The sequence below is a fragment of the Protomyctophum bolini genome (genome assembly GCF_963924005.1).
Source record: "Protomyctophum bolini genome assembly, chromosome: 20".
Lineage (NCBI taxonomy): Eukaryota > Metazoa > Chordata > Actinopteri > Myctophiformes > Myctophidae > Protomyctophum > Protomyctophum bolini.
In genome coordinates this window covers 15,379,773-15,405,318 of record NC_137881.1, presented here as the reverse complement: position 1 = coordinate 15,405,318, position 25,546 = coordinate 15,379,773, and the positions used below count along the sequence as shown (strand labels likewise).

Sequence of the window (25,546 nt, the reverse complement as noted above, 5' to 3'; positions counted from 1 at the left end):
CCAGTTCTGAACCCTCTGCAGAGGCAGAAGAAGATGCGATGCCTGCAGTTGTGCAGCTGAAAGCAGACCCTACCCCTGCTCCCTTCTACGAGGACAGGTGTGCAATGGCTGCCAGTCCTGAACCCTTGGCAGATAACGACGAGGCGAAGCCAGCAACTCTGCTGAAAGCAGACTCCACCACTGTCACTGCCCCCATTACTGCCACCTTCGATGAAGAGACACACTGTTCAGAGCCGGGTATTCCACCAGTTGAAGAAGAGTCTACAGGAGTTGTAAGTCCTGGACCCTCACTTATATACGTGGTGAAGCCAGAGGCCATGCAGCTGAATTCAGACCCCATGAATGTCACCACCCCCACCACTGCTGTATACGAACCGGCATCCTGTTCGGAGCCAGCAGTCGAGGAAGAGTCTGCAGCGCCTGCCAGTGCGGAACCTTTGGTGGATTCAGCAATATCACTGACCCCTTTCACTACTGGCATCTACAAAGAGACAGGGCCCCCAACGATTGGCGATGAGTTTCCATCGGCCACCAGTCCAGTGGCGAGCCCTGCAGTCATGCAGCTGAAAGCAGACCCCACCACCTCCACCGTTGCTGCCTTCTACAAGATATCTGCGGTGGATGCCAGTCCTGGACCCTGGGTGGAGTTCGGGAAAGCAGCAAAGCCTGCAGCCATGTTGCTAAAAGCTGTCTTCTATGATGATGCACCCTGTTCAAAGCCAGGGATCGAGGTGGTTGAGGGCAGGTATGCTGCAGCTGCCAGTCCTGAATCCTCAGCAATGTTCGAGAAGGCTGTGATAACTGCAGCTGTGCAGCTGCAAGCAGACCCCATCACTGTCATCATCCCCATCACTCTCATCATCCCCACCACTACTGTCGTCTCCAAAATGACACTCTGTTCAGAGCCAAAAGTCCCAGTTATCAAGGAAGAGTCTGCAGCAGCTGCCAGTCATGTCACCTCCCCATTCACTGCTACGTTCTATGAACCAACACTCTGTTCAGAGCCAGGGGACCCAAAGGACGAGTCTGCAGTGGCAGCCAGTGATAAACCCTTGACTGAGGCTGAGGAAGAGCCGGAGCCGGCTATCGTCGAGCCAGAAGTTCAGTCAGTCCTCAAACTCAAGAAGTTCTTTGAACATTTTGGCCAGGACAATTCCATAGAGAGGAAAGGGAAATGTTCCCCCATCCCACTCTGGTGATGGAGGATATACAGTACATGGCGGCTATACAAAGGTGCTGTCTATAACCATTAGTAATATTGTTTTTAAAGGCGAGGCTCTGCAGGAGGCTACCCATCTAAGAGGGTTTGTCTTTCCGTACATGTGTTGTGTGGCTGTAGCTAATCTAACACAAACCGCTCGATGGATCAGCACCTTATGTCTTGTGAACAGTTCCAATAATTACAGTTAAAATGCATAGAAACGTCATAAATTATGACCGTCACAGGCTCGCCACATGAACCCTGAGGTCCACATTGTGGATCTTGGAATCCACGTGGTTCGATTTTTTTTTCCTGAGTAGTGCCTATAGATGAATCCACGGAGCCGTGCCCTGTAGGCCAGCTGTATGCAATCAATGCTGCGGCTTTGACACCGTGATGGTGAGCGCTGCCTTTCATCATACATCACATTCCGTGATATAAAGTCAGACTCCATTGGCATGTATGGAAATGCAAAAAAACACTTTTTTCATCTAGAGATCTAAAGGTCAGAAGTCTTTCGATGAATGAGTGTGAGCTTCAGTTCCCAAGGTATACTAGAACTGCCAAAACTGCTAAAATGGGCTTGACCCCTAACTAGAAAATAGTACTGTTCCCGAAGAGACAGTGTGGGCTCGAGTAGATCCTTACTCAATGATGTATTGACCCACATGACGTCACAGCCTAGCAGGAAAACAGGGAATAAAGAGATACGATAACTACTACTACTGCTACTCGAGCCCACAATAAAAAGTAATAAATGGAATAAAAAAAGGAAACAAGAAAAATACAGTTAAAAAAAGATTTCTATATAATAAAATAAGTAAAATATAATACACATGTGCAGTGCCTTGCAAACATACTGAAACTGAAAGGCTATAATAAAAATAATTAAAAAGAAATGCAATCGTTTTGTAAGGCACTGTACATGCCTCTCGAAGTCCAACCCTACGTCCTCGTCGTGAGAGGTGGAAGCAGGTCATGCTGACTAACAGGGCTCTGGTAAAAGTGCATAATTCACCTACGCAGTGAGTGGACATAGACATTGACAAATTGCAATGCCATTGTGGCCCTGGGAACAGAAGATGTGGTGCTGTGCTGTGTCACTTGCATGTCCAAGAACAGGATGGTACCACTGGCCAGCTTAACCTCTCCAGACTTTTTTTTTCTTTTTTCATTGTTTTATTGTTATATGTTATATACAGCTTTTCTATAACAGTACAATTAATTTGGTGGTCCTTGACATTAAAAAGGTTTGATAACAGTGGTTATCAAGGACCACCAAATTAATTGTATTTGGCTGCAGACCATCAAGATGTTTTGAAAATAGCCAAACTATACAATTCAAACGCAGAAAACAATTTACCGGTAGGTAGGAAATGCGACATTTGTATAGACTATTTTCAAAATATTCTAATATTCTAATTCTAATATTCTTATAGATATAAATTATAGATTTAGATTTTATATTAACACATTTTGCTGGGGACCCCCTGGAACCCCATTATAGGGACCCATGGAACGGTTCACCTTTTGACACTGTGTTTTGTCTCCAGGTTGGTGTTTTGTCGTATGACATGCGCATGTACACTTTGTGTGTCAGTGTGTGTGTGTGTGTGTGTGTGTGTGTGTGTGTGTGTGTGTGCGTGTGCGCGCGCGTGTGTGCGTGCGCATACACCCATCCCGCTGCCTTGAATCTTATCTGAAGTTCAGATTCCTTCATTCCATTTATGAGTGTCAGCTTACAGTGTGGGAAGTTATTTCTTAACTGATAGTCCTGGAGGTAACAAGATCAGCGGAGTTACAGTATAAAGTGCATTTACTCAAGTACTGTATGTACTTAAGTACAAACTTGAGGTACTTTTCCTTTACTGGAGTATTTCCAATTTTCATTACTTTTACTTCTACTACAATTATTATTATTTTTAGTTACTATTTACTATTTAGTCTAGTATAGCCATGCAGAATCTGAACCCGGACATGTTGCAGAAAAACACTCATTGGGCTTAAAAAAGTTGTTAATGGTATGGTCATTATGCCAATTATGAAAATTGCTCAACATAATGCAAGTTAGCATCCGGCAGTTTCTACATGCTGGGGACCCATACTCAACATTTCTAACATAAAACCTGCAATGTACGTGATTTAATAATATAAAAATGCCTTTGGCCTTTTGAATTTGCTTGATGTCAAGCAGCATATATAGTCACAATCATCATATTACCTTTTATTAGATTTTATTTTTAGAAGAAATGTGTGAATACCAGCCTGTACCAGACTAACGGTCCGGGTACCTGGACCACTAACCTTAACTTTAGGTTAAAGCAATCCCTGGTCTTGCACAGGACACCTGGGTCTGGCTGTAAACAAGTTATTGAGCTTAGTCCAGTTACCCTGGGTAAACATAGTAACTTTGCTTTGCTTTGCTTACACGGACAAAGATGATAAGAAACAACTTAAAGGTAGGCCTGGATGCAATTTGATTTAACATTTTGCAGAAAAGGGAGAGATTTATATTAGAACTAATATGTTGGGCGTTTAGATCAGTGGTTTTCAACCAGTAGTCCGGAGAGGAGACCACCAGTGGGCCTTGCGGGGGTTCCATGTGGTGATCTTGTGGTCCCCAGCTAAATGATGGAGAGTTGTTAACTTGTTAACCAATTAATCTGTATGAGCAAAATGGACCCATACCATGCCGTACGGGTCCATTTGGTTTCACTCTCAAGAGTTAAATTATTGTTAAACATCAACATCACTTAATTTACAAGAAGTCTACACAATTAGAGAATGTATAAACTAATTGTTATTTTTTATCAACATGTGCTTGTTCTCTCTCCTATCTGGTAGGAGTCAGGATGGTGGTCCCTGGGTCAAAATCAGCCAGGATGGTGGTCCCTGGTGGGTCAACATCAGTTGAAAACCACTGGTTAGAGTTAAAGGCCTCCTCCTGAACCTATTCTTTATAGGTTTAAAGAAAGACTAAAGTTATTAGTACTATACTTTTACTATTACGTTTTTGTCTCAATCTACAGAGCTTTGTCAACTAAAAAAATGTCTGGGAGGAGGAAAGGAAGATGGTATTCAAGCCAAGGATGCCACTGAAATATTCGGATCTTTCATTTGATACAATTCTGAATAACAGTCCCGTGATTAAGAACAATAGCACACTCTACTGTTTGCTCTTGGTGTTGCACTAAGGTGTTGCATACTTTCTTTTTCTGCTGTAAACGTCATCACCAAGCGACATTGGCTTGTGCTGGCTATAGTCATAGTGGCTGGCTATAGTGGCTAGTGGGCTACTTACTATCATCCAAAAACAAAAAGGATTATTTCTACTGGGATAATATCTACTGGAATAATCTTATTACCTATGGACTTTAGCTATACTCTTAACCCCATTTACTTTATTATTACCCAAGTTAATTCTCTAGAGTAGACACACATCAGTGTGTGATATGATATCATACAATTATGCCCAAACTCTTTGATATACAATTATTTCCCGGAGAATGCAACAAGGGTCTACCCGACGGATTTTGGTCAGCCGTCGACGTGTGGATAAACAAACCTCATGTTGTGAACAAACGCCTTTGTGGAGCCAAAGTGACCGAGGTTAAGGATGTGGACACTGAAGCAGTGGGATGTCTGCTAGTGGACTGGACCTCACACAGAGATGAGCTTCTGTCCTTCTTGACAGGTGGACCTTCTTCATCTGCAAAGGAGGAAAGCGTCTGGTCCTCTAGTGAAAGAACATTAATTCCTAAAGTGAACTGCTATGGTTCAAATCTGCACAAAGAAATTATACTCAAAGGTAGGTATCTATTTTTTTTTTTTACATTTATTTTATATGTATTTATTTATCACAATGGATGTAAGATACAGTAACTTATCTTTTCTCTACAATGAGGGCCAGGCCATTCATTGACAAATATTGATGCTGGAGAAATAAGTCAATGTTTGTAACAGTGAATCTCAGTATTGCTGCCTTTATTCAGCATTTTTAAAGATGGAGTACCATGTTTTTTTCCCACCCGAAAATGATCATCAGGTATTATTATAATATAAGGAGGAATAACTTTTTCCAAAAAGTGTACTGTATTTGTTAAAATCATGTTTTTATGTGGACTCGCCCACCAGTTCATTAAGTATGCCTGGTTTGCCTGGTAGGTGGTGATCCACCTGAACTTAAGCTGCACCCACAGCTGTAGTTACTATATTACTGTTTATTTCATTGGCCCGTTTGACTGTCAAGGGTTCAGCCTCCAGGAAGGAACCCTAAATACAAAGTTAATACACCATTGCACATAAAAACGACTCCAGGGTGTCTAATGAAGTACTGTCACCTCATAGACACATGAAAAACACAAACATTTTGGCACTCCATCTTTAAATGTTGTGTGAGGAATGGATGACTAAAGCATTGTCCCAATCTCCCTTTCTAGACTTTGACAGACAACGGGTGACATTTGTTCCCTTTGAAGAGGATTCAGAAGGGCACGTGTCTCAAAAAACCGACAACATTTATCAGATCCGCCTCTTCCACCAGGCCTGTCAGGAATGGTAACTGAAAAATACTATCGTATCAGTAGTTGTTCTTGGGGTTTGGGGCAAGTACATTACATTTGCACATAGATGATGGCATTTCTCTTCTGAATCTAGTCATTCAAATTTATATCTATTAGGAGCAGATACCCACCACTGCTCCTAATAGATAGAAATTAGAATAGATTCTATTGAACAGTGCCCGGGGTCGGGCAGCAGTTAATTGGCGTTCAGTCTCTTCAACACAAAGTACAAAGTACAAATTTGCATGGGAAAGGTGCAGATCATAGCCTGCCACTGCCAGTGAGTGTGACTGCATAATTGATGGTTCACTTTAATTTAATTTAATTATTTCACATTAACACAGTGGTTCCCCAACGTTTTCATGTCAATGCCGGTATCAAAATGAAACGAACAATATATGATCATTATCATATGATCAATCATCAGACACACTTCCACACATATTAAAACCGTTTACTTTGACATAATAAATGTGTTCATATTTAGATTTAGATTAGATTTCTGACTGAAGAGAAAAATCACACTTTGCACCATACGCAAATGCGTATTGACTATTTCTCCTTTGCAGACTTTCTGTACTGGTTTCAGGCATGCTTTCTGTTTAACCACTTGAACGCTAGCATGTACATTATTATTATTCTTATTTTAAAATGTTTGAGATTTGGTTTAGAAGTTAAACGTATATACCTTCGCCCTCTGACCCGAAGGTTCTTGGAGCTTCATGTCTTCAGGCCGAACGAGTGGTTTTCTGATGGAGTGGCTTACCCCAAGCTGCCCTGGCTGTCCAGAGACCTCCTGCCTAAACTGGGGCGTTGGGCAACTGAAAGTAGAGCCAGTGAGTTCAAGAGCACGCTTTCTCTCCTGCCTGTGGAGAAGTACAGTGTTGTGTACCAGCAACTTAAAGACCAGTACAGGAACATGGTGAAGGTACTCAACGTTTGTGCAAAAGCTCTGTCGCTATTTTTTTTTAATATATATTTTTTTATCAAAATGTCTTTTGTCATCATATTCTTTTACTGAATGCTTCTATTTTTATGTCCTAGGTTTGGCCTGAAGTGACTGATCCGGAGAAGTTTGTCTATGAAGACGTTGCTATTGCTACATATCTCTTGGTGGGTTTTAGGCCACAGTGTACCACTTACAAGTCCCAAACAATATAGTTTTATACAAATATTTTAGGCATGTTTGCAAAGATTATTGCATTGGTTTAAAGTCAATGACAATTTGGAACTGGAACGTTATAAAATTGAAGCTGAGAGTGCCACTAGCAAGTTGGAACTAATTTGGAGGCTAACCTATGGCAGAACAACTCCAGCTTTTGTTTTGTCACTCAGCTGAAGAGTAGCCTGAAAACATGAGCATGTCCAACAGTCATCAACATAGTCCATCTAGCTACTACTAATTAAGCAGCCAAACAAAAACCTTCAACCACAGCTAAAACTAGAAATGCACTCTAACGAGCTGCCAACTTGCGCTTCACACACAAGTTGGCCATGAATGGCCTTTGTGCGCGAGCAGAGCACGCAACTTACCTCAACCAAGTTATTGAAACGTCTGAGTTATATGACTATATAAATCCGGTTCCAGATATCCACTATTATATCCCTGATTGGCCGAGGGTGTCAGCAAAAATTCACAATCCCTGATTGGCCGAGGGGTGTCACCGACATACGCAGCCGAAAATAGTACTTGCGGCGCTCTGCTCGCGCAAGTAATAAGCAATTGTGTATTTGACTATTTAGCTTATTGCAAAATATCATTCCATTTGTTGATCTGACCTCATCAAACCTTGTACACTCAAGACAGGCTCCATATGGCCAGACCTCATCAAAACCTGTACACTCAAGACACGCTCAATATATGGCCAGTACAGAATTCCATATGTTGATCTGACCCCCCCATGCCAAAGCACCAGCGCTCGCCCAGTAGTCTGCCGTCACCTAGGCGGATGTGTGCATGCGACCTCGCCCTTTAGGGCGTCCTACTGGTATTGTCTGCTATGTCTATGAAATTTCTATGCTATCTCACCAATTTCTTGTTCCCCATTTACATTTGCCCCTCGTTGTTTTTTTTATCAGAAAATTATATGAAAAGAAAAGAGGTATAGAGAAATATTTAGTTATTCACCTAGAAAAGTAGTATTATATTACTTGCACTCACGCTGTGACCAAAGACCGTTTTTAACAGCAGCTACTGTATGTTTTTGGGATATGAATTAGCTTTCGAAAAAAGGCTTACCGGTAAGCTGTTATAACTCGAACATGTGTATGCTTTACATCAATTTATATAAAAACTAAAGAACAAACAAAAACCTTACTAATGGGGTAAAGGTCCACAGTACATACTGGTGGAAAGACGTTCTGCAAAACAGGTAAATAACTTACCGGTAACCACTATACTCGGTTGACTGGAGTCCACCAGGGCTCTATACTTAGTACCTTTTATTTTTTCTACATATCTACACTACATATAGTCATATGCACTACACATCTTAGCTTGAGAATAGCCAATCTATAAGCTGAAGCTCACAGAAAATGTAATCGTGTCACAATGTAATGCAATTATCTGGTTCTGTCTTTCTAGGTCTTGTGGGCAGAGGAGCGAGCAGAGAAGGACTTGACTGACAAGCAGTCATTCGTGGACCTGGGCTGTGGAAACGGCCTCCTGGTTCACATACTGTGTAATGAAGGGGTATGTTGAACTCTGGTGTCACTATTCTGGGAATGTCTTAATGGGTGACAATGCTGTGAAAACGGCATATCTACAAGCTCACAATGCGTTGTGTTGTTGTGAGCTTGCAGATTGTCTATTGTGGGAAAGAGATTTTGTCAAGGAAGTGTGTATATAGGGTTTAAATAGTTTACATTTTAATTGTGGGGTTGCACATCCTAGGAAATTGTCTCGTGATGTTGGTGCATTACAATTAATGAATGAACAACATGAAAAACTAGTTGCACAAGTCCTCAATATTGAATGGAAAACTGTACAATATATAGGACACTGGAAAATAAATGCATATAAATGATTGCATTTGTGTTAACAGAAGGTAATGCATCCTTTATGTATTTGTCTGTATATCATGTACACAAGAGATAATTGTGATAAGTGTCAAAACAGGTGTTTATGGTAGCAGTTGAATGATTGCTGAATGAGTTTATTGTTTTTGTTGTGTTATGAAATGTAATATAATTTGAGCATTCAATGTATGAAAAGTGCTGTGAAAATAATTGTAATATACTGTATATTGCATACTATTTATATACCGGTATTCACATTATTCAGTTACTGCAATTTGAATTTCTTTGGGTAGATTTGCTCTGTTAAACAGGCCATCTTTATAACAAAGCAGGCCTAGGCCATGTAGGAAAACCGACCCTTCAAGCAGAGGTTATTTAAGTAGCCCGATAGTAACTGGTGGATTTGGCCGATGACATGGGCATGTCACGGCCCAGGTGAGGGGATTCATATTTCATATACATCTAAAAAATATTTAATCGGCAGCATTATATGCCTAATCAGAAACTGTGGCAGTGATCATTGACATTACACAGAGCGGCAGAGTGTGGATGAGGCTAGCACTGAACCGGTTGAATGAGGCAATTAATTTAGTGCTGATCGTCATGGCATCTTGTGTTGCAGCACCCTGGAAAGGGCATCGACGTACGCAAGAGGAAGATCTGGGACATGTATGGCCCTCAAACCCTCCTGGAGGTGAGAGAAGTTCAGTAGGACAGGAGGTGGGAGATGACGGCTTAATGGGTGACTAATTCAGGCATTTAATGAGCGAGTCATTATCATTATATTAAACTGTGAACATGAGTCATATGGCAAGTGTAATGGCTCCTTTAAATCTCCTGTCTCAACCCATTAAGTTAAGACCTGAGGCCAATTCTACAAAGGTCTTCTAAATCAGTAGTTTTCAGTAATTCAAAATGATTCAATTATTGATTTTCCTAAACGCTTTCAAGATTTTTCAAAAATGTTCAAAAATAGCTATTTTTGAATAGCCAGCTCTAGTGTGCAAAAATGACACTGATGCTTTTGTATTTTTTTATTTAGTCCAGATTTTCAACTTGAATACACTGACTGAGCTACTGTACTGTAACTTACTTATACTGGGATTGACAGTATATGTGCCGGCCCGGTACCGTATCATTTTAGAACATATTGTTAAACTGCTTTTGACCTCTTTCTTTATATGTGACGAGCAACATGGATGTGCACTTTGATTTACAGTCAGAACGGAAGGTTTCATTATTATTGATCACGTTTAGCTCTCAGAGTTAAATGAACAGACTGTGTGCATAGGGACATGCTGTACTTTTCCCCTCTGCCTTCCGACTTCAATCTTTCATTTGACAACAAGCTGCTGACTGCTACTGTACCCACTCCCAGTCATCCATTATTGACTGTGTTCTAGTCTGGGCAGAAGGCTACTTACTTACTTTACTTCTTACAGGGACTCACTGTCCTTAAACTTCATTCTTGTCTAGTTTTGTTTCATTTGTTGTCTTAATTGTTTGTATTGATTATTTTATGTACATTCTCAGTTATTCCATTGTGACTAAACTGAAAAAGCAATACAAATTTGAATCATTCAAAAAAACTTAATTTGGACCTTTTAACCTCTATTCTTTGTAAGGCTGACGTTTGGGCTAGCGATGGAGTGAATTCCCAATACATTGTTTTATATCTATTTATTTATGCTACACTTCAGATATGCATGCTTTTTATTATGGCTGGGCAACATATTAAATCGACATGATATGAGACTAGATATCGTCTGAGATTTTGGACATCGTAATATCTTAATATGGCCTTCCCTAAGTGTTGTCTTTTCCTGGTTTGAATCAATTAAGCATTTATTTATGCATTCAGAAATGGTCAAAGATAGCCTATCTATGAGCTCACAACACAGCTTGTAAATCTGATAGTTTAGCTGTTTTTGATGTTTATTGAAAGAGTTGACGTTATCGTCACAATGTCGATATTAAGGAAATAAATTGGTATTTTTCGCCCAGCCCTTCTTCATGTCATTAAAGGTTTGATGGAGATTGCAGAGCATGATTCCATACTGCCGTAGCGCCAGCAGGTCACAATCAGTTTCTGACCAAGTGATTCATTGTCAAATTGTGTGTTTCTCCTTGATCTAAAGGAGCTCTTGTGTTTTTTGGGTCTTTGCTATTTCAGGAAAAGGCAATCACTCCTGGCGACGGGTTCCTATTCCCCGCTGCAGACTGGCTGATTGGGAACCACTCTGATGAGCTCACGCCGTGGATCCCTATCATAGCGGCCAGGCAAGTCATCAAGCAGACACAATCTCACTCAGCCTCTCAAGCACTAGCTGATCTATCCAATTTGGACTAATATTGCTGTTCGGGTTGAGGAGGGTGAAACGTGCGTGCGTGCGTGTGTGTGTGTGTGTGTACTTCAAATGCCCTCCACCTGGTGGGGATGTTAAGCCTTAGTTTGGAGATTGTTTCGTCTTAATAGAGAGAAGTGGTGGATTCTCCCAATGAAATGGTCTTCATTTGTTGAAGCTTATACAGTTCTGAGTCTTAACAAGCTGACTTAACTGATGACAGATTTGGAAACACAACAACAATTGTTTATTCTCAGATTGTTTTGTCTTCATACTTTGATTTAATTTGGCAGGTCATCTTACACTTGCCGATACTTTGTCCTGCCCTGCTGCTTTTTTGACTTCTATGGGAAGTACCAGAGACGTCAGTGTAAGAAGTCCCAGTATAAAGAGTACATAGACTTCATCACCGAGGTTAGCCAAGCTAGTGGCTTCAACACTGACGAAGACTGCCTCAGAATTCCATCTACTAAACGGGTAAGAAGAATTGATTAAATCAATTAATTACCAGCTGCATTATTACTTGAGCAAGCAGAGCGCGCTCGTACTGTGGTCGGCTGGACCGAAGGTGGTATGTATGTATGGTATGCATGGTTATAATTGGCAATTGATGGTGACGTAATTAAGATATGTTTGAATGTTGATTGGGTAAAAGGTAACATATGTATATACGTATACATTTTTTAGTCAGCCTGTATAAAGGGAGGTGACCGGCAACGCGTTTGCGCAATCCGGTCTAGGATCGCTAAAGAAAGAAAGGCCAAGCCCAAAAAAAAGATGGTTTGATATCAATAATAAAGCTTATCAGACGGAACGTTATGACAGAAGCAGTTGCCGGTTGGATTCTGACTGGCGGAACCTTCTGTCATAAGCAGTACATTTGTTAATTGAATGCCCGAGACCTGTGGTGGGAGTTCTACTCTGGTTTTGGTGGATATTAAGTAGTTCCGGTCATTTTGTGGGGGGCACTGGGGCAAGCATTAAAAGTAAATGAATTCAAAAAACTAGCGTCATTTGTATCATTGACCTATTTCTAAAATATTCGCGCAACTTTTGTTCAACTTTGACCCCTCTATCACATGGAACAATTTTTTGGGCGTAGTGATATGGACACAAAAAACATAGTTCCGTGTGATATAGGGGTAAAAAATTAACGAAAGTTGCACTATATGGTAGAAATAGCTCAACAATACAAATTATGCTAGTTTTTTAAATTAATTTACTTTTAATGCATGGCCCCCTGTGCCCCCCACAAAATGACCGGAACTACTCACTAAAACCAGAGCAGAACTCCCACCACGGGCAATCAATTAATATAGTTGAAACCACTATAATAATGTATTTCATACAACCTAAAATTCTGAACTATCCCTTTAAATGTAAAATGTTTTATCCCATTTTATATATTGGGGCTCCAGGTTAACCTTTTAGTTGATTGCACTGGTGCGTTGAACTTTTTCGTATGTGCGGCAGCATCACATAGACAGACCTGCTAAATGTAAGGTGCACTGATGCGACTAAGGAACATTGTTACTTGCACTGGGCATGTGCGCCCAAAATGGGGGCACTCTGGAACATGAACGTCGCGCCTGTCACAGACATGCGCAGAGCAAGTTCAATCAGGAAACTCAGTGCAGTTGCCGGCGGCCATTCATTGGGCCGCCTCAGCATCACATTTTCACTCACATGATTCACTTCATCCAATCACACACTCATGCCATCTTCATACCGGCTCGGGAACCCCTTTTGGTGTTTTATATAAGGATTATGTTATACTTTTTAGCTATTGAAAATTCGTAAAAATCCGGCACAAATCTTTGAATATATATTCTTTCAGAGCGAAAGTTTATTTATTTCGACGTCAGGCCTAAATGCGTTAAACTGGAAGTTTGCACTGCTCATCCCTGCTTGCTTGCTGTTGCATACTGAATAACTGATACTGCTGCGCTGCTGTCTGCTTAAACATTTGCTGCTCACCCTCCTCCACCCCAGCTACCACCTGTCGTTGTGGATCTGCTGTTTAGGTATGGGGGATTCCGAGTCCCTATGGTTGGGACTGATGCGCTTGATCAAAGTACCTAAAAAGTAGATCCAATTAATCGCCAAACCATAATAAATATATTGCTCATTTTATACAACATTTAAGGGTGTTGCAACCTTGTTGACAAATAATCCACAAAATCATAATACCAATTCATTACGTCTAGCTACTGGCCACTGGTCTAAACAAATTCCTCCTTCAGGGGTCACATCAATTAATAAATATCTTTTTCACATTTTCATGCAAGCAAGTTCAGAAGGTTCACTACGCAGGCAGGTGTATTGGAAAAAACAGTTGAATGATATATCAGCTAATATATTGAAATGTAATTAATATTAAAATGTAGTTTTGGGTAAGTGTCTACTTTGAAATAAAGCACAGCTTTTTATTTTTTATTTTTTATTAGACAATATCAAATGCAAAAACAGTACATGGTACAGTCAAAAGCACATTTATCCAAAAGGATAGCACCGAAAAAAGACCTTGCGGTCTTGTTTCCATTCGGGTCCCAATGCATTCATTCACAATACAATGATGACATTAATTGAAGATACCTAAAAAAAAAACATGAAAATTATTTACAGGTGTAAGTACCAAAAAAGCTAAATAAATCTAAATACCAAATAAATCGCTCGGAGGGGGGGGGGGGGGTATAGGGAGATTGGGCAGTCATCTTCTCTCCTTTTGACCCGCTGACATTGCTATGTGATTTTTCAGCCCGGTTTTAAAGGAAGCCAGTGATTTGTTTGTTTTGAGGAAAGGGGGCAGGGCATTCCACACCTGAGTGGCAGTGCTGTGGAAAGTGAATTTACCCATATTTGTTCTATACGTGTGTGGCACCAGATCATTATTTATACTCCCTCTAGTGTGGCTGTGAGAGTTGCTCACCTTTGTGAGGTAATCGGTTAAGTAAATGGGGACTGAGGGCACAGAGGGCAGGGCTGAATTTACTATTTTGAAAGTCAGCCCCATTTTCAACTGCTTGACTCTGTCTTCTACCCGGAGCCATCCCTGCCTCACTTCCCATCTGTCTGCCTGTACCTCGTTTAGTTTAGGATTGTGACTAGATATAAGGACTACGGCACGTTTTATTGTTCCAGAAGGGCTGCTTTATGGCTTGTGATCATTCACTGGTACAAGTTAAACACTAGCGTTGCGTAGCTATACTAATATCACTGCGTGGATATTAGTATGGTTCCCCTCAGTGTTTAGATTTTTTGGTTACAAAAAGATCTCAATTGGTTAGACCTACAATCAATCAGAGCAGCGCAGCCCGCTATGTCACAGACACATACTGGGGCCTGGTTGGTTATAGCCTGGTAAGCCCGCCCTATCATTTGCATACTGGGCCCTGGTTTGTCCTCCACTACTGCTGTTCTGCCGAAGTACTCACACAATTGAGCGACACCAGACTCAATCTTCCTGGGGCAATATGTATTGCAAAGTCAGATTGAAGGCTGGCTAGTGGCTACACAAGGCTACATAAACACATATTTCCCAGAATATATTGTTAATTGTCTGAAATATATGATAATATTATATATTTCACTTTAAATGTGTTTTTCATAAAAGTATAAGCCGTTGGAATTCAAATCTGTGACTTTTATATATATATAGTTGGAAAAACATTTGATACTACTGTGATATATTGATTGAAACTATAGTACACCCAGACATGGATGGTAATTAGATGGTTGCTTTGCTATTGTTATTTTTAGATTATCAAAATGTACTATTTATTTATAGTTTTTTTTGCCCTTTCTTCCATCACACATCACTGTGTTTTTGTGACTTTTTGTAGGTGTGCCTGGTGGGGAAGTCAAGGAACTATGATCTACCCAAAGAAGCAAAGGCAGAGGACCGGAGAGCTCGTTACATACAGAGCCGCCAAACCTTCTCTGGGAACACGCAGGGTCAAGGGTCAAATGTTGAGGGCGATGTTGGAGGCAGTCGCCATGACGACGCCGTCACCGACGGGACTTCTGCGAACATCTGGGGAGTCGGCTTCCAGCCCAGAGACCGAGTGGAGATTGTCAGGAACTGTGCGTCCCTCCCCCGGGATTTCATAGACGCTGTGGTGCTCCAGGTCGCCAACGCCTTACTGGGACTGACCAGGGATGATGGAGAGGAGGGGGACTCTCTGAACTCGTGGAACCAAGGAGGTAGGAAGAACTCCCAGTTAATTGGTCTCGATTTCTTGTGCCTAACACAGTAACGTTTGGCCCTCACTTCCTCTCAACGCCAGCTGTCACTGAAAAGATTATGACGTTTTGCTTGACAATATTAATTATTTCTGTGCTGCTGGTAGCATAAATGTCTATGCCAGTGCCTGCGTTCACTTTAAAATAATCATTTTCCTCCCCGCTGTAGCCCCATGCACACACTCACTGTAACAAATACTAAAACAATTGGCTATCATTTAGCATTAGCGCACACTGTTTACCTTTCGCCAGAAATGTTTACATGTTGGGAGCGATGCGAGACAATGACACAAATTTCATCCAAACTTTGGATGGATGACGATCACCAAGGACAGCGCTCGTAGATTCCAAGTTATGAAAATCCTGTTTGTAACCAAGGTAAATGGAGAGCAGTTCCCATAAGATCCCATAGTGTGTGGTGACGGAGGCGTTGCATAGCAACTGGACCAATGTCAAAAGCTGCTCTTATATATGGATACTGCGGGGTACGAATATATACGTACCTAGCAGATAACGTCCCATAGCTGGGGAGTACGAATATATTCGTACTTCTCAAAAGAATAGTTGATTCTTGGCCTCCCTAGTGTAGCGGTTAGAGCATACAGTACATGGGCTAACTTCTTCTACATTCTCTAATTGTGTAGACTTTTTGTAAATTGAGTAATGCAGATGTTTAACAATAATTTCACTCTTGACCAAATGTTTGGTTTCATTTTACGCTCTCAAGAGTTAAATATCTATAAGGGTCCATTTGGTTACCAGCTTTCCATAATTTATAGCTGGCGACCACTGCAAGGACCACTGGTCCATCTCTTTCCCTGCCTCCATCTCTTTCCCTGCCTCCATCTCTTTCCCTGCCTCCATCTCTTTCCCTGCCTCCATCTCTTTCCCTGCCTCCATCTCTTTCCCTGCCTCCATCTCTTTCCCTGCCTCCATCTCTTTCCCTGTCTCCATCTCTTTTCCTGCCTCCATCTCTTTCCCTGCCTCCATCTCTTTCCCTGCCTCCATCTCTTTCCCTGCCTCCATCTCTTTCCCTGCCTCCATCTCTTTCCCTGCCTCCATCTCTTTCCCTGCCTCCATCTCTTTCCCTGCCTCCATCTCTTTCCCTGTCTCCATCTCTTTCCGTGTCTCCATCTCTTTCCCTGCCTCCATCTCTTTCCCTGCCTCCATCTCTTTCCCTGCCTCCATCTCTTTCCCTGCCTCCATCTCTTTCCCTGCCTCCATCTCTTTCCCTGCCTCCATCTCTTTCCCTGCCTCCATCTCTTTCCGTGTCTCCATCTCTTTCCCTGCCTCCATCTCTTTCCCTGCCTCCATCTCTTTCCCTGCCTCCATCTCTTTCCCTGCCTCCATCTCTTTCCCTGCCTCCATCTCTTTCCCTGCCTCCATCTCTTAATCTCGTAGCGACAGGGTGACCCCGCCTTGAACCCTAATGCACGCTGTGGAAGTCACCTCCCGCTCTGCTTGCTCCAAAATAATATGCACACACACACACACACACACACACACACACACACACACACACACACACACACAAACACACTACACACCCTAATGATGGTCCACCCACACTTTTTTCAGCGCCTATGTACGTAGCACTCTGACACACACACACACACACACACACACACACACACACACACCCTAATGACTAATGATGGTGGATGAGATAAGGAGATGGGATCTACTGTGATTAAAACAGAAAATTCTCTGTCAGGTTGTCACAAGGCTGAAATTAGAGACGGGGAGAATATGAAGGGAGGGAGGGCAAAGGAATGAAGGGAGACGAGGTGCTGTAATCTAGGATAGAGATGAATAATGCACAGCGTCCATGGTTTATGCATGACTATGCATTTGTATGGAGGTATTCCAGCCATTTACACGATGTGTCGCTGTATTAGCGACAAAGGGCAGATTCAGGACAAACTGGACTGTACCGCAAGCTAGGGTTATTCTTGTTGCCCATCGTGTCGCTCACAGGAAACGAAAAACAGAAAATAATTAGTGCGTGGTGTGCCCCTGGGCCATCTTGGCTTTGGTATTCATGGGGACTTTAATCACAGTCACTTTACTGTATAATCTTTGCCTAGGACTAATGACTGTTGTAGCAGTTTTGTCAATATGTCATAGCTACACTTACAGTAGCTTTAGTATAGTTAAGAGCATGGCCGTTGCTGTGTGATCTAACTTTAGTTAACCCTTTGACCTGAGATCAGATTCTAAAAATGTCTTCTACGTCGTTTCTATGTCGTTCTTTCGATTTTTCAAAAATAGCAGACCTACAAGCTCGTGGTGGCACGCTATGAGCTTGTAGATCTGCTATTTTTCAATATCTTTAGCATAACATGATGCTTACACCAAAAGGGGTTCCCGCCCATAATGGGTTAAGACTAACAGCATGGCCGGTGCTGTGTGATTTGTTAGGTGGAATTTGGTGTGATCTCTGCATTTTTAGAGCTACTTAGTCATCTCCACTTTGCATGAATTTGAATAGGCGTGAGCAGGAAACTCGAGGCTTCCCAACAGGCAATCAATCTCTGGCTGTGTCCAACGTTGTGCCGAGGGGCAACACCGCTCAGCACCTTGACTGTATACAAAGCCAAGCCATTAATAATGGTCCGTCCGTGCCTGGTCTTAGTTCAAGGCAGAGCCTACATTGTCAATACTGCCCTTCTGCCATTAATCCCCATTAACATTGCAGCCAGTAAAGGGCAGCTCTAAACGATGTATCGATATTATATTAAGGCCCTGAGTTCCCTGGCGTCTGGGCTGTACGTCTGCCCCGTCTGCCCTGATTCACACTATAGAGCTGCGCTATACCTGCCATGACACAGGAATGGAAGTTTTATTCTAAATCTGGTGTGGGACAACAGTATTTAAACCGGGACTACAACAGTGCAATCGCCGTTTGCTGTGTGAAAAGTATTACTTAGTATTACTAAGTATTACTATCTGCCAAAGATGTTTAGGTAGTATTTGCAATAACCACTATTGTCCCATGTCAGTAGTCATTAGTAGTAACACCAGTTGGGAGAAGTGCACTGTAACTGATGGGTCAGTTGTAACCTGTCGGTCTATATCAGGGATGGGCAACTTTGAAGCCAGGCTAAAATAGCCGATCTACAAGCTCAAAACACGTCACACTGTTTTGAGCTTGTAGATCGTCTATTTTATTTTTGCTATATTTGAATTAATCCTTTATATATATATATATATATATATATATATATATATATAATTATAATTATTTATTTATTTTTGAGTGGTGCAGCCACTCCAAGGAACAGCATTGTGTGTCTGTCTGTCCCTACAGTAGGTCTGTTTAGAGTACCCAACAGGTGACAAAGTGGGAAGTTGAGCTTCATACTGTGCACAGGTGCATGATGGGAAGCTGAGTTTTTAGCACCCATTACGTGATTTCGGGGGTACAGTAGAGGGACCCCCACACGGTAACTCATTTCTCGACCGTTACAGTACAGTAAGTACTGAAGTAATTAAAGCGGTTCATGTTTGCATGTTTGGAATTGTAACGGCTGAAATCAATAATATCAGTATTCTGATATTAACCTTGGGACCGCATTAAGTGAAGGTGGGGGCCGCCAGTTAGCCCATGTATGGTCTATGCATACATGCATGTTATGCATGTATGAAAGTTATGAAACTGAACATGTAGAAGCATTAGAAATCATGTTTTGGCGGCAATTACCTTATTACATAATCGCCTGATCGCAATCTTCTGAGATAATCACGCATATTTTTGAATACTTTTCAAGTTTTCATAGTTGTCACATCAATTTCCATATTGAAAAAGGTTCATACATTTTTAAAAGATATAGGAAATAGGTGAACTTGTAGATCGGCTATTTCTATGATTTATTTTAGTATATATATATATATATATATATATATAGTATATAAGTATAAATTATTGAATATGTCAGCCATTATTTTGTATTATTTAAGTTATTTGCCGCCCTGTGAAATCCTTGTTTATGATACTTAAAAAGCCAAACGGAAATGCACTTTTAAAATGTATGTTCCCAGTGTCCAAATGCCAACGACACAAATCGTTAATCGCAAATATTTCCTTGACAAATACTGGGCCAGTAAACTTTCATGATCATGAGTCTTCATGACAGCCCTAAGAAGCATTACAAACTACATGGTGAGAGTCTGAGAGATGCTCTACTCTCTCAATATGTCAGAGAAGGAAGAGGAGTTTGTCATTTGTACAAACCAAAGGTCAATACAGATCGAATTCCCTTCTGGGAGGCATACCAGAAATACAAAACCCCACCTGAAGCAGACGGGGGATGGAAAGTCTTGCTGCTACTGTACGTATTAAACTGTACCATATTCCTCTGCTTAAAACAGTGGTTTTCAACCTTTTTCATGCCAAGGTCCATTATTTATTCAGCATTTGAGCCACAGACCACCATTTGATGACATTTAGCCTCTCGGAAACAAAACTATGGAATATTTTGTTGTCAATTCCATGCTGTATTGATGTTGGTATCATTAGGAGAGATAACAGGCAAGCTTTGATCAAAATAACGATTCTTCTACATTCTCTAATTGTGTAGACTTCTTGTAAATTAACTAGTAATGCAGATGTTTAACAATAATGTAACTCTTGAGAGCGTAAAATAAAACCAAATGGACCCAGTGAGAAACATGCAGTGGTTCCCGAACCCTTTCACTTGAGACCCAAAAGAGAAATTAGTTTTTTCCCCAGCCGGGACCCAAACTGACTGACTGACCAAACTGAAAATATAATGAATACCACTTAAGTCCTACTGTGTATTCAGATTTTTTTGAGTGTTTTTTGTGTGTAGGCCTAGGTGTGTTTGAGAACGTGTTTGTGTTTGTATAGCACGGAATGTGTGAGATTGGCTGATGTATAGTGCTGCACATTTCTTTTTTTTTAAATAACTTTTTATTGAAGTTTTACGTTTTCACATACAGTAGATGAATCATGAAAGGTATCAATTATAAGCACAGAAACAAGACAAAACAAACAAACAAATAAAATAAAATGGCGAGCAGCACATACCGTACACAATACAGTCAGTATTCATTAGGAAAGAATATATATATATATATATATAAATACAAATATATACACACATACATACACAGGATAACACAACACACATGGGCATCAAAAGGCATCAAAAGGCAAACATTTCTTGATGTGAATCTTGAGTTTCCTCCACAAGAATTATTGAGATCACGGTTCTCACACGATTCTCATTTTCTTCCTGAAAATATTTATATTAAAAAAAGAAAGAAAAGTAAACAACATATGATTGAACTTCAATGAATTGGACACAGCCAACTAGTCCTGCACGGTTCTTCACAAAATTAGATTGCATAGGTGTCATCTCTTATGTATGATGATGTATAATAAGAGTGCCACTCACGTCACACAAGTGTGAGTAGTTTTTGCAGTAGTTTTTATTCCTGTAATTCCTTGATTTTTTTAAAATCCATGACCCATGGATGCGGTCACAATCCACTGTTTGTGACAGTTTAAACAGGTGTGTGTGTGTGTGTGTGTGTGTGTGTACTGAAGTAAGGTGCAATACACTTTTTTATCTAAATTTACTGTGCCGTGGGAGGCAAACACTTACAGTAGTGACAACAATGACTCATGGCGCTCAAATGGCCGGTGGGAGCGCGAGGGGTGCAATGCTCCTGCTGTTATGACAGCGAGTCTAATGGAGCACACACCGACTGGCATTGAACTGACCCGTACTGTGCAGCTGGTCGTACTGTAAGACTCCTAGGGCATAGCAGTGTCATCCTGGAGCCAAGCCAGCCACCCAGGCTCCTGGCACTTCATGACCATTAAACAGTGGTTTTCAACCTTTTTCTACATCAAGGCAAGGGCCATTATTTATTTGGCCTTTGAGCCACGGGCACGGACCACCATTTGATGATATTTCAGCCTGCTCAGACCCAAGACTAAAGAATATTTTGTCCACAATTCCATGCTGTATTGATGTGGTACTAGTGCTGCACGATTCTTGCTCAAATGTGAATCTCGATGTTCCTCCACAAGAATTAAGATCACGATTCTCACACGATTTGTCTTTCTTTAGTCTGTGGTTGCTGAACATTACCTACATTCAAAATGTGGCACCTGTGGGGCGCCCGCTGGCCAAATGGTCCAGGCTATGCCACATACTGTATATAGGCTCTGGCCTGACAGCCTGTCGCGTGTTCGAGTCCTGTTCATGACAACCTTTGCTGCATGTCTCCCCCTGTCTCTCTCTCCCTCTTTCCTGTAAATCTTCACTTGTTTCTATCAATAAAGGCAGAAAAGCCAAAAACTAATTTGGCTTTAAACAGACAACTTCAAAGTGCTTGACTTAAAGTCTCTCTCTTGTAGCAATTAGCTAAATTATAAGAGTAACTAAAAGGAATTGGACAGCCAACTAGATCTGCACGATTCTCGCTCAAATGTAGAAATGAGATCGCATAGGTGTCTGAATCTAGATCTTCGATTTATTGTGCAGCACTTTGTGGTACCATTAGGAGATGACCGGCAAACATTGATCAAACTAACAATTCTTCTACATTCTCTAATTGTGTAATTAAGTAATGCAGATGCTTAACAATAATTTAACTCTTGAGAGCGTAAAATGAAACCATTTGGTTTCATTTTACACACTCATTTCACACACACAGTTACCAACTTTCCATAATTTTCCTGCGTACCACCTGGATTCCCTTCAATCCAGTGAAGGTTCATGTTATCGTATCTTATTACACGGCTTGGCTGAATGCTTGGTTCTGATTGGTCAATCACTTAATTCAGCGGTGTGTTATTTCTTGATAACAGACCGCTCTGTCTGCTCTATAACAGACCACTGTCTAATCAAAGGCTCGGAGCACCTGGCTTCACAGCTTGCATTTGATGCTGTACCAAAAATGACAGCCATGTAAACAAACACCCAATGTCATTTAACTAAACGTTGCTTTCAAGAATGTTTTTGAAAAACATTTGAAGAGAGAAATAGACGATGCAGTACCCGGAAATGTATTCCATTTGATCAACACTCACTTCCTTGTTTCGGAGGCGACTCTGCGGGGCCAACATAGAATACTTTCATTACCGTAAGGAAATACTATTTGTTGTCACTTTTGGGTACATTTTAATGTATGTATTAAGTAGCCGTGTAATAAGCAGGATAATGTATGGCTGGTGGTCATTGTTTATAGATAAATCACCCTGTCTGTGATTTATATATCAACAATGACCACCTTATAATTATACTAATTATCTCAGCTCCCGCCTCCCTCCATCCATAGGCTACTTCCCACTGATAGAAGAAAATGCCAGTACTCATATGTCCTTTTCACATGATATTTACCTCTGACGAGCAGACAACGTCCGCGTTTCGGCCTAGTGGGCCTTCCTCAACGTTGTCTACTTTCCACTGAACATCTCATCTCTCTGTCAGGCAGTCTCTCTGTGAGAGAGGTGGCCGAGCTGCTCCAGCAGGACACCCTGCAGGTGTTGAAGAAGGAATGTGGAGGTCTCCAGACCCTCCTGAAGAACAACCATCAGGTCTTTAGAGGTAGGTGCAAGTCCGTTTAAAACCACTTAAAAACTATTTTGAGATTGTTGCTTGCCATCTCTAATGTAGTGTAATGTAATTCACTTGTATGGCATGAGTCCAATGTCAGCTTGATGGCTTTGATTTTAATAGATTTGTTCTGTCCCTTTGCCAGGGGAAAATTAACGTTACATTAAGTTCTATCCTGTCTATTTTATTCATGTTTATCCTGAGTTGTTCTTGTAAAATCTTGTAACATCAGTTATCGTGTTGTCCTTCTTGCAGTGGAAGGAGGGACGGTCTATATACGAGACTGGAGGTCGCCATTAAAGAAGAAAAGCAACGCCAGGCCAAATACCAAGCGGAAGACCTCTGGCTGCCCCGGCGCTCTGAAAACTCGATGCTGCTGGTTCCACAGCCACCACCCTCAAGGATGCCCCCTACAGGCTCAAGAGTGTGCCTTCGCCCATGGAGCAGATGACCTGCAACCCTCCACCAAACCACTGAAAAAGATGAAAAACTCAGTCCTTTGATTTATTCATTCATGCGTTTCTTTGGACTTTAGAGCAGTGGTTTTCAACCAGTGGTCCTTGAGTGGGTTCCAGGTGGTCCCCAGCTAAATGGAGAGTTGGTGGTAACCACATGGACCCTTAGATCTTTAACTCAAGAGTTACATTATTGTTAAACACAGTCGACAAAATCTTATGCAACGACAACAAAATATTCAAAGTCTTGGGTCTGAGAGGCTAAATCTGGTCCGTGGCTCATGCAGAATAAATAATGGTCTTGATATGAAAAAGGTTGAAAACCACTGCTTTAGAGTATTTGCCTTGTTATTGAAAGCCAATGGAAATGTGTACAGTACCGCTCTGAGAGCTAATGTCTCATGGTTAAATAATGCTGCATACTGTGGACTATGTTTTTCAGTCTGCAGCAATGCTATGACATTTCGACCTGTAAGATAAATTAAATTAACTGCTGGAAGTTAATTATTCGAGTAAGCAAAATAAGTTAATTTGTAGGCCTATAGCATATTTCTTAAACAATGGCAAGTTCAATGTGCTTTTCAGGAGGCATAAAAAGGATAATAAAGTGTGTTTTGACTTCTCACACTGAGCAATAACCTTGTTTTATCATCAGTCTTGCACAGGTGCCACATTTTGAATGTAGGTAATGCTCAGCAACCACAGACTAAAGAAAGACAAATCGTGTGAGAATCGTGATCTTAACCACTTGGTTCACACAGGTGTGATTTTTCTTTTACTCTTGACCCATACAGGTCCATTTGGTTTCATTTTACACTCAAGAGTTATGTAGACGAGCAAATCGGCTAACCAATCACATAAATTCAGTTGTTCATAAGATTATGTATAATGATAAGAGCGCTCCTCACTTCACACGGGTGTAATTTCTATTTACATTATAAGTTGTGTAATATTTAACTTTAAGAGTTACTTACGCAAGGGAAGAGTTTCACTTCACATGTCCTCTGTGTCAGTGCTACCCTTACAGTACAGACTGTCACTCGGGTGCCGTGTGTAGCCTGCTGAGTCCAATGGAGCAAAAGGTCAAAATGTCTGTGTAATGCACTTCACACCTACATGATTTAGTTGTACAGTACCGGTAATTCCCCACAGCCGAGTGCTTTGAGGTTCATAGATGGAGCAGGAAGGAAGCAGTATGGTAGGGTATGGAGGAGAGAATGAAATAGAGTAGGCTAAATGTTGGTGCCATTCATTTTTATTATGGGTGGAGGTGGTACAAAGTGCAGCGTTTTCCCGCTTCTGATGTGTTTATCTCCCATGCAGGAGTAGCTGTGAGTAACCCTGTGGCTCAAATGTCAGTCACACAGGCACCACTCAAGGCTCACAGTGGACTGATGAGAGGTGGCATCTCTAGAGGGCGGGGGGGGGGGGGGACAATCACTGCCTTCTGTCTGTCTAGGTATCTTTCAGTTACGTCACAGAACTGGCCAAGGTTGCAACATTGTTGCTACTATAGCTGTTTGCTCTATATCAGTGGTTTTCAAACCTTTTCATTCCCAAACCCAAAACAAAAATGTAGTTGTCATTGGATAAGATTTTGTCCACAATTCCATGCTGTTGGCAAACGTTGATCAAAATAACAAATAACTTCTTGTAAATGAAGAAATGCAGATGTTTAACAATAAATTAACTCTTGAGAGTGTAAAATTAAACACTCCTTTAGGGCAAGGTCGCTTCTCGCCCTCAGGCGTCTTACCGGATAGTTTATTAGACAGAAATGTATAAATGGCAACAGAGTACAGTCAAACACTCAGGAATAGCACAAAAAATAGTTATTGCGGTCTATCTTGTTTCCATTTAGGCTATGCAATCAATCCATAGACATGACGTGTGTGTGTGTGTGTGTGTGTGTGTGTATATATATATATATATATATATATATATATATATATATATATATCTCACAGGTAAAACAAAAACGACAAAAAATCAATATCACAGGAAAGGGGGGAAAAGGAAGGGAAGTGATCATTTCCTCTCCCTTGGGCCTGCTGAAAGGTGGATTTTCAGGCCTGTTTTAAAAGATCTGCATTTTTTGAGGGAGGGGTTCAGGTCATTCCACTCTTAGGTG

The 25,546-nt window shown here is 41.2% G+C and overlaps 1 protein-coding gene across 1 annotated transcript; it reads left to right on the top strand.

The window, feature by feature from the left end:
• The first annotated feature begins 4,478 nt into the window (after positions 1-4,478).
• On the top strand, positions 4,479-24,021 carry trmt44 (tRNA methyltransferase 44 homolog). Its single transcript, XM_080791753.1, has 11 exons — positions 4,479-5,009; positions 5,641-5,758; positions 6,472-6,691; positions 6,808-6,876; positions 8,348-8,455; positions 9,404-9,475; positions 10,955-11,061; positions 11,420-11,603; positions 14,969-15,329; positions 22,835-22,951; positions 23,216-24,021. The coding sequence occupies exons 1-11, from the start codon at positions 4,670-4,672 to the stop codon at positions 23,461-23,463; spliced, it is 1,944 nt and encodes a 647-aa protein (XP_080647879.1). The 5' UTR covers positions 4,479-4,669; the 3' UTR covers positions 23,464-24,021.
• The last annotated feature ends 1,525 nt before the right edge of the window (positions 24,022-25,546 follow it).

What these genes read in the sequence shown, in the direction of transcription:
- trmt44 (XM_080791753.1), top strand. Translation starts at nt 4,670, where the DNA reads ATGCCCAAACTCTTTGATATACAATTATTTCCCGGAGAATGCAACAAG. An exon ending in CAAAGAAATTATACTCAAAG is followed by an intron (nt 5,010 to 5,640) that starts GTAGGTATCTAT and finishes CTCCCTTTCTAG; the next exon opens with ACTTTGACAGACAACGGGTG. An exon ending in ACATACTGTGTAATGAAGGG is followed by an intron (nt 8,456 to 9,403) that starts GTATGTTGAACT and finishes CTTGTGTTGCAG; the next exon opens with CACCCTGGAAAGGGCATCGA.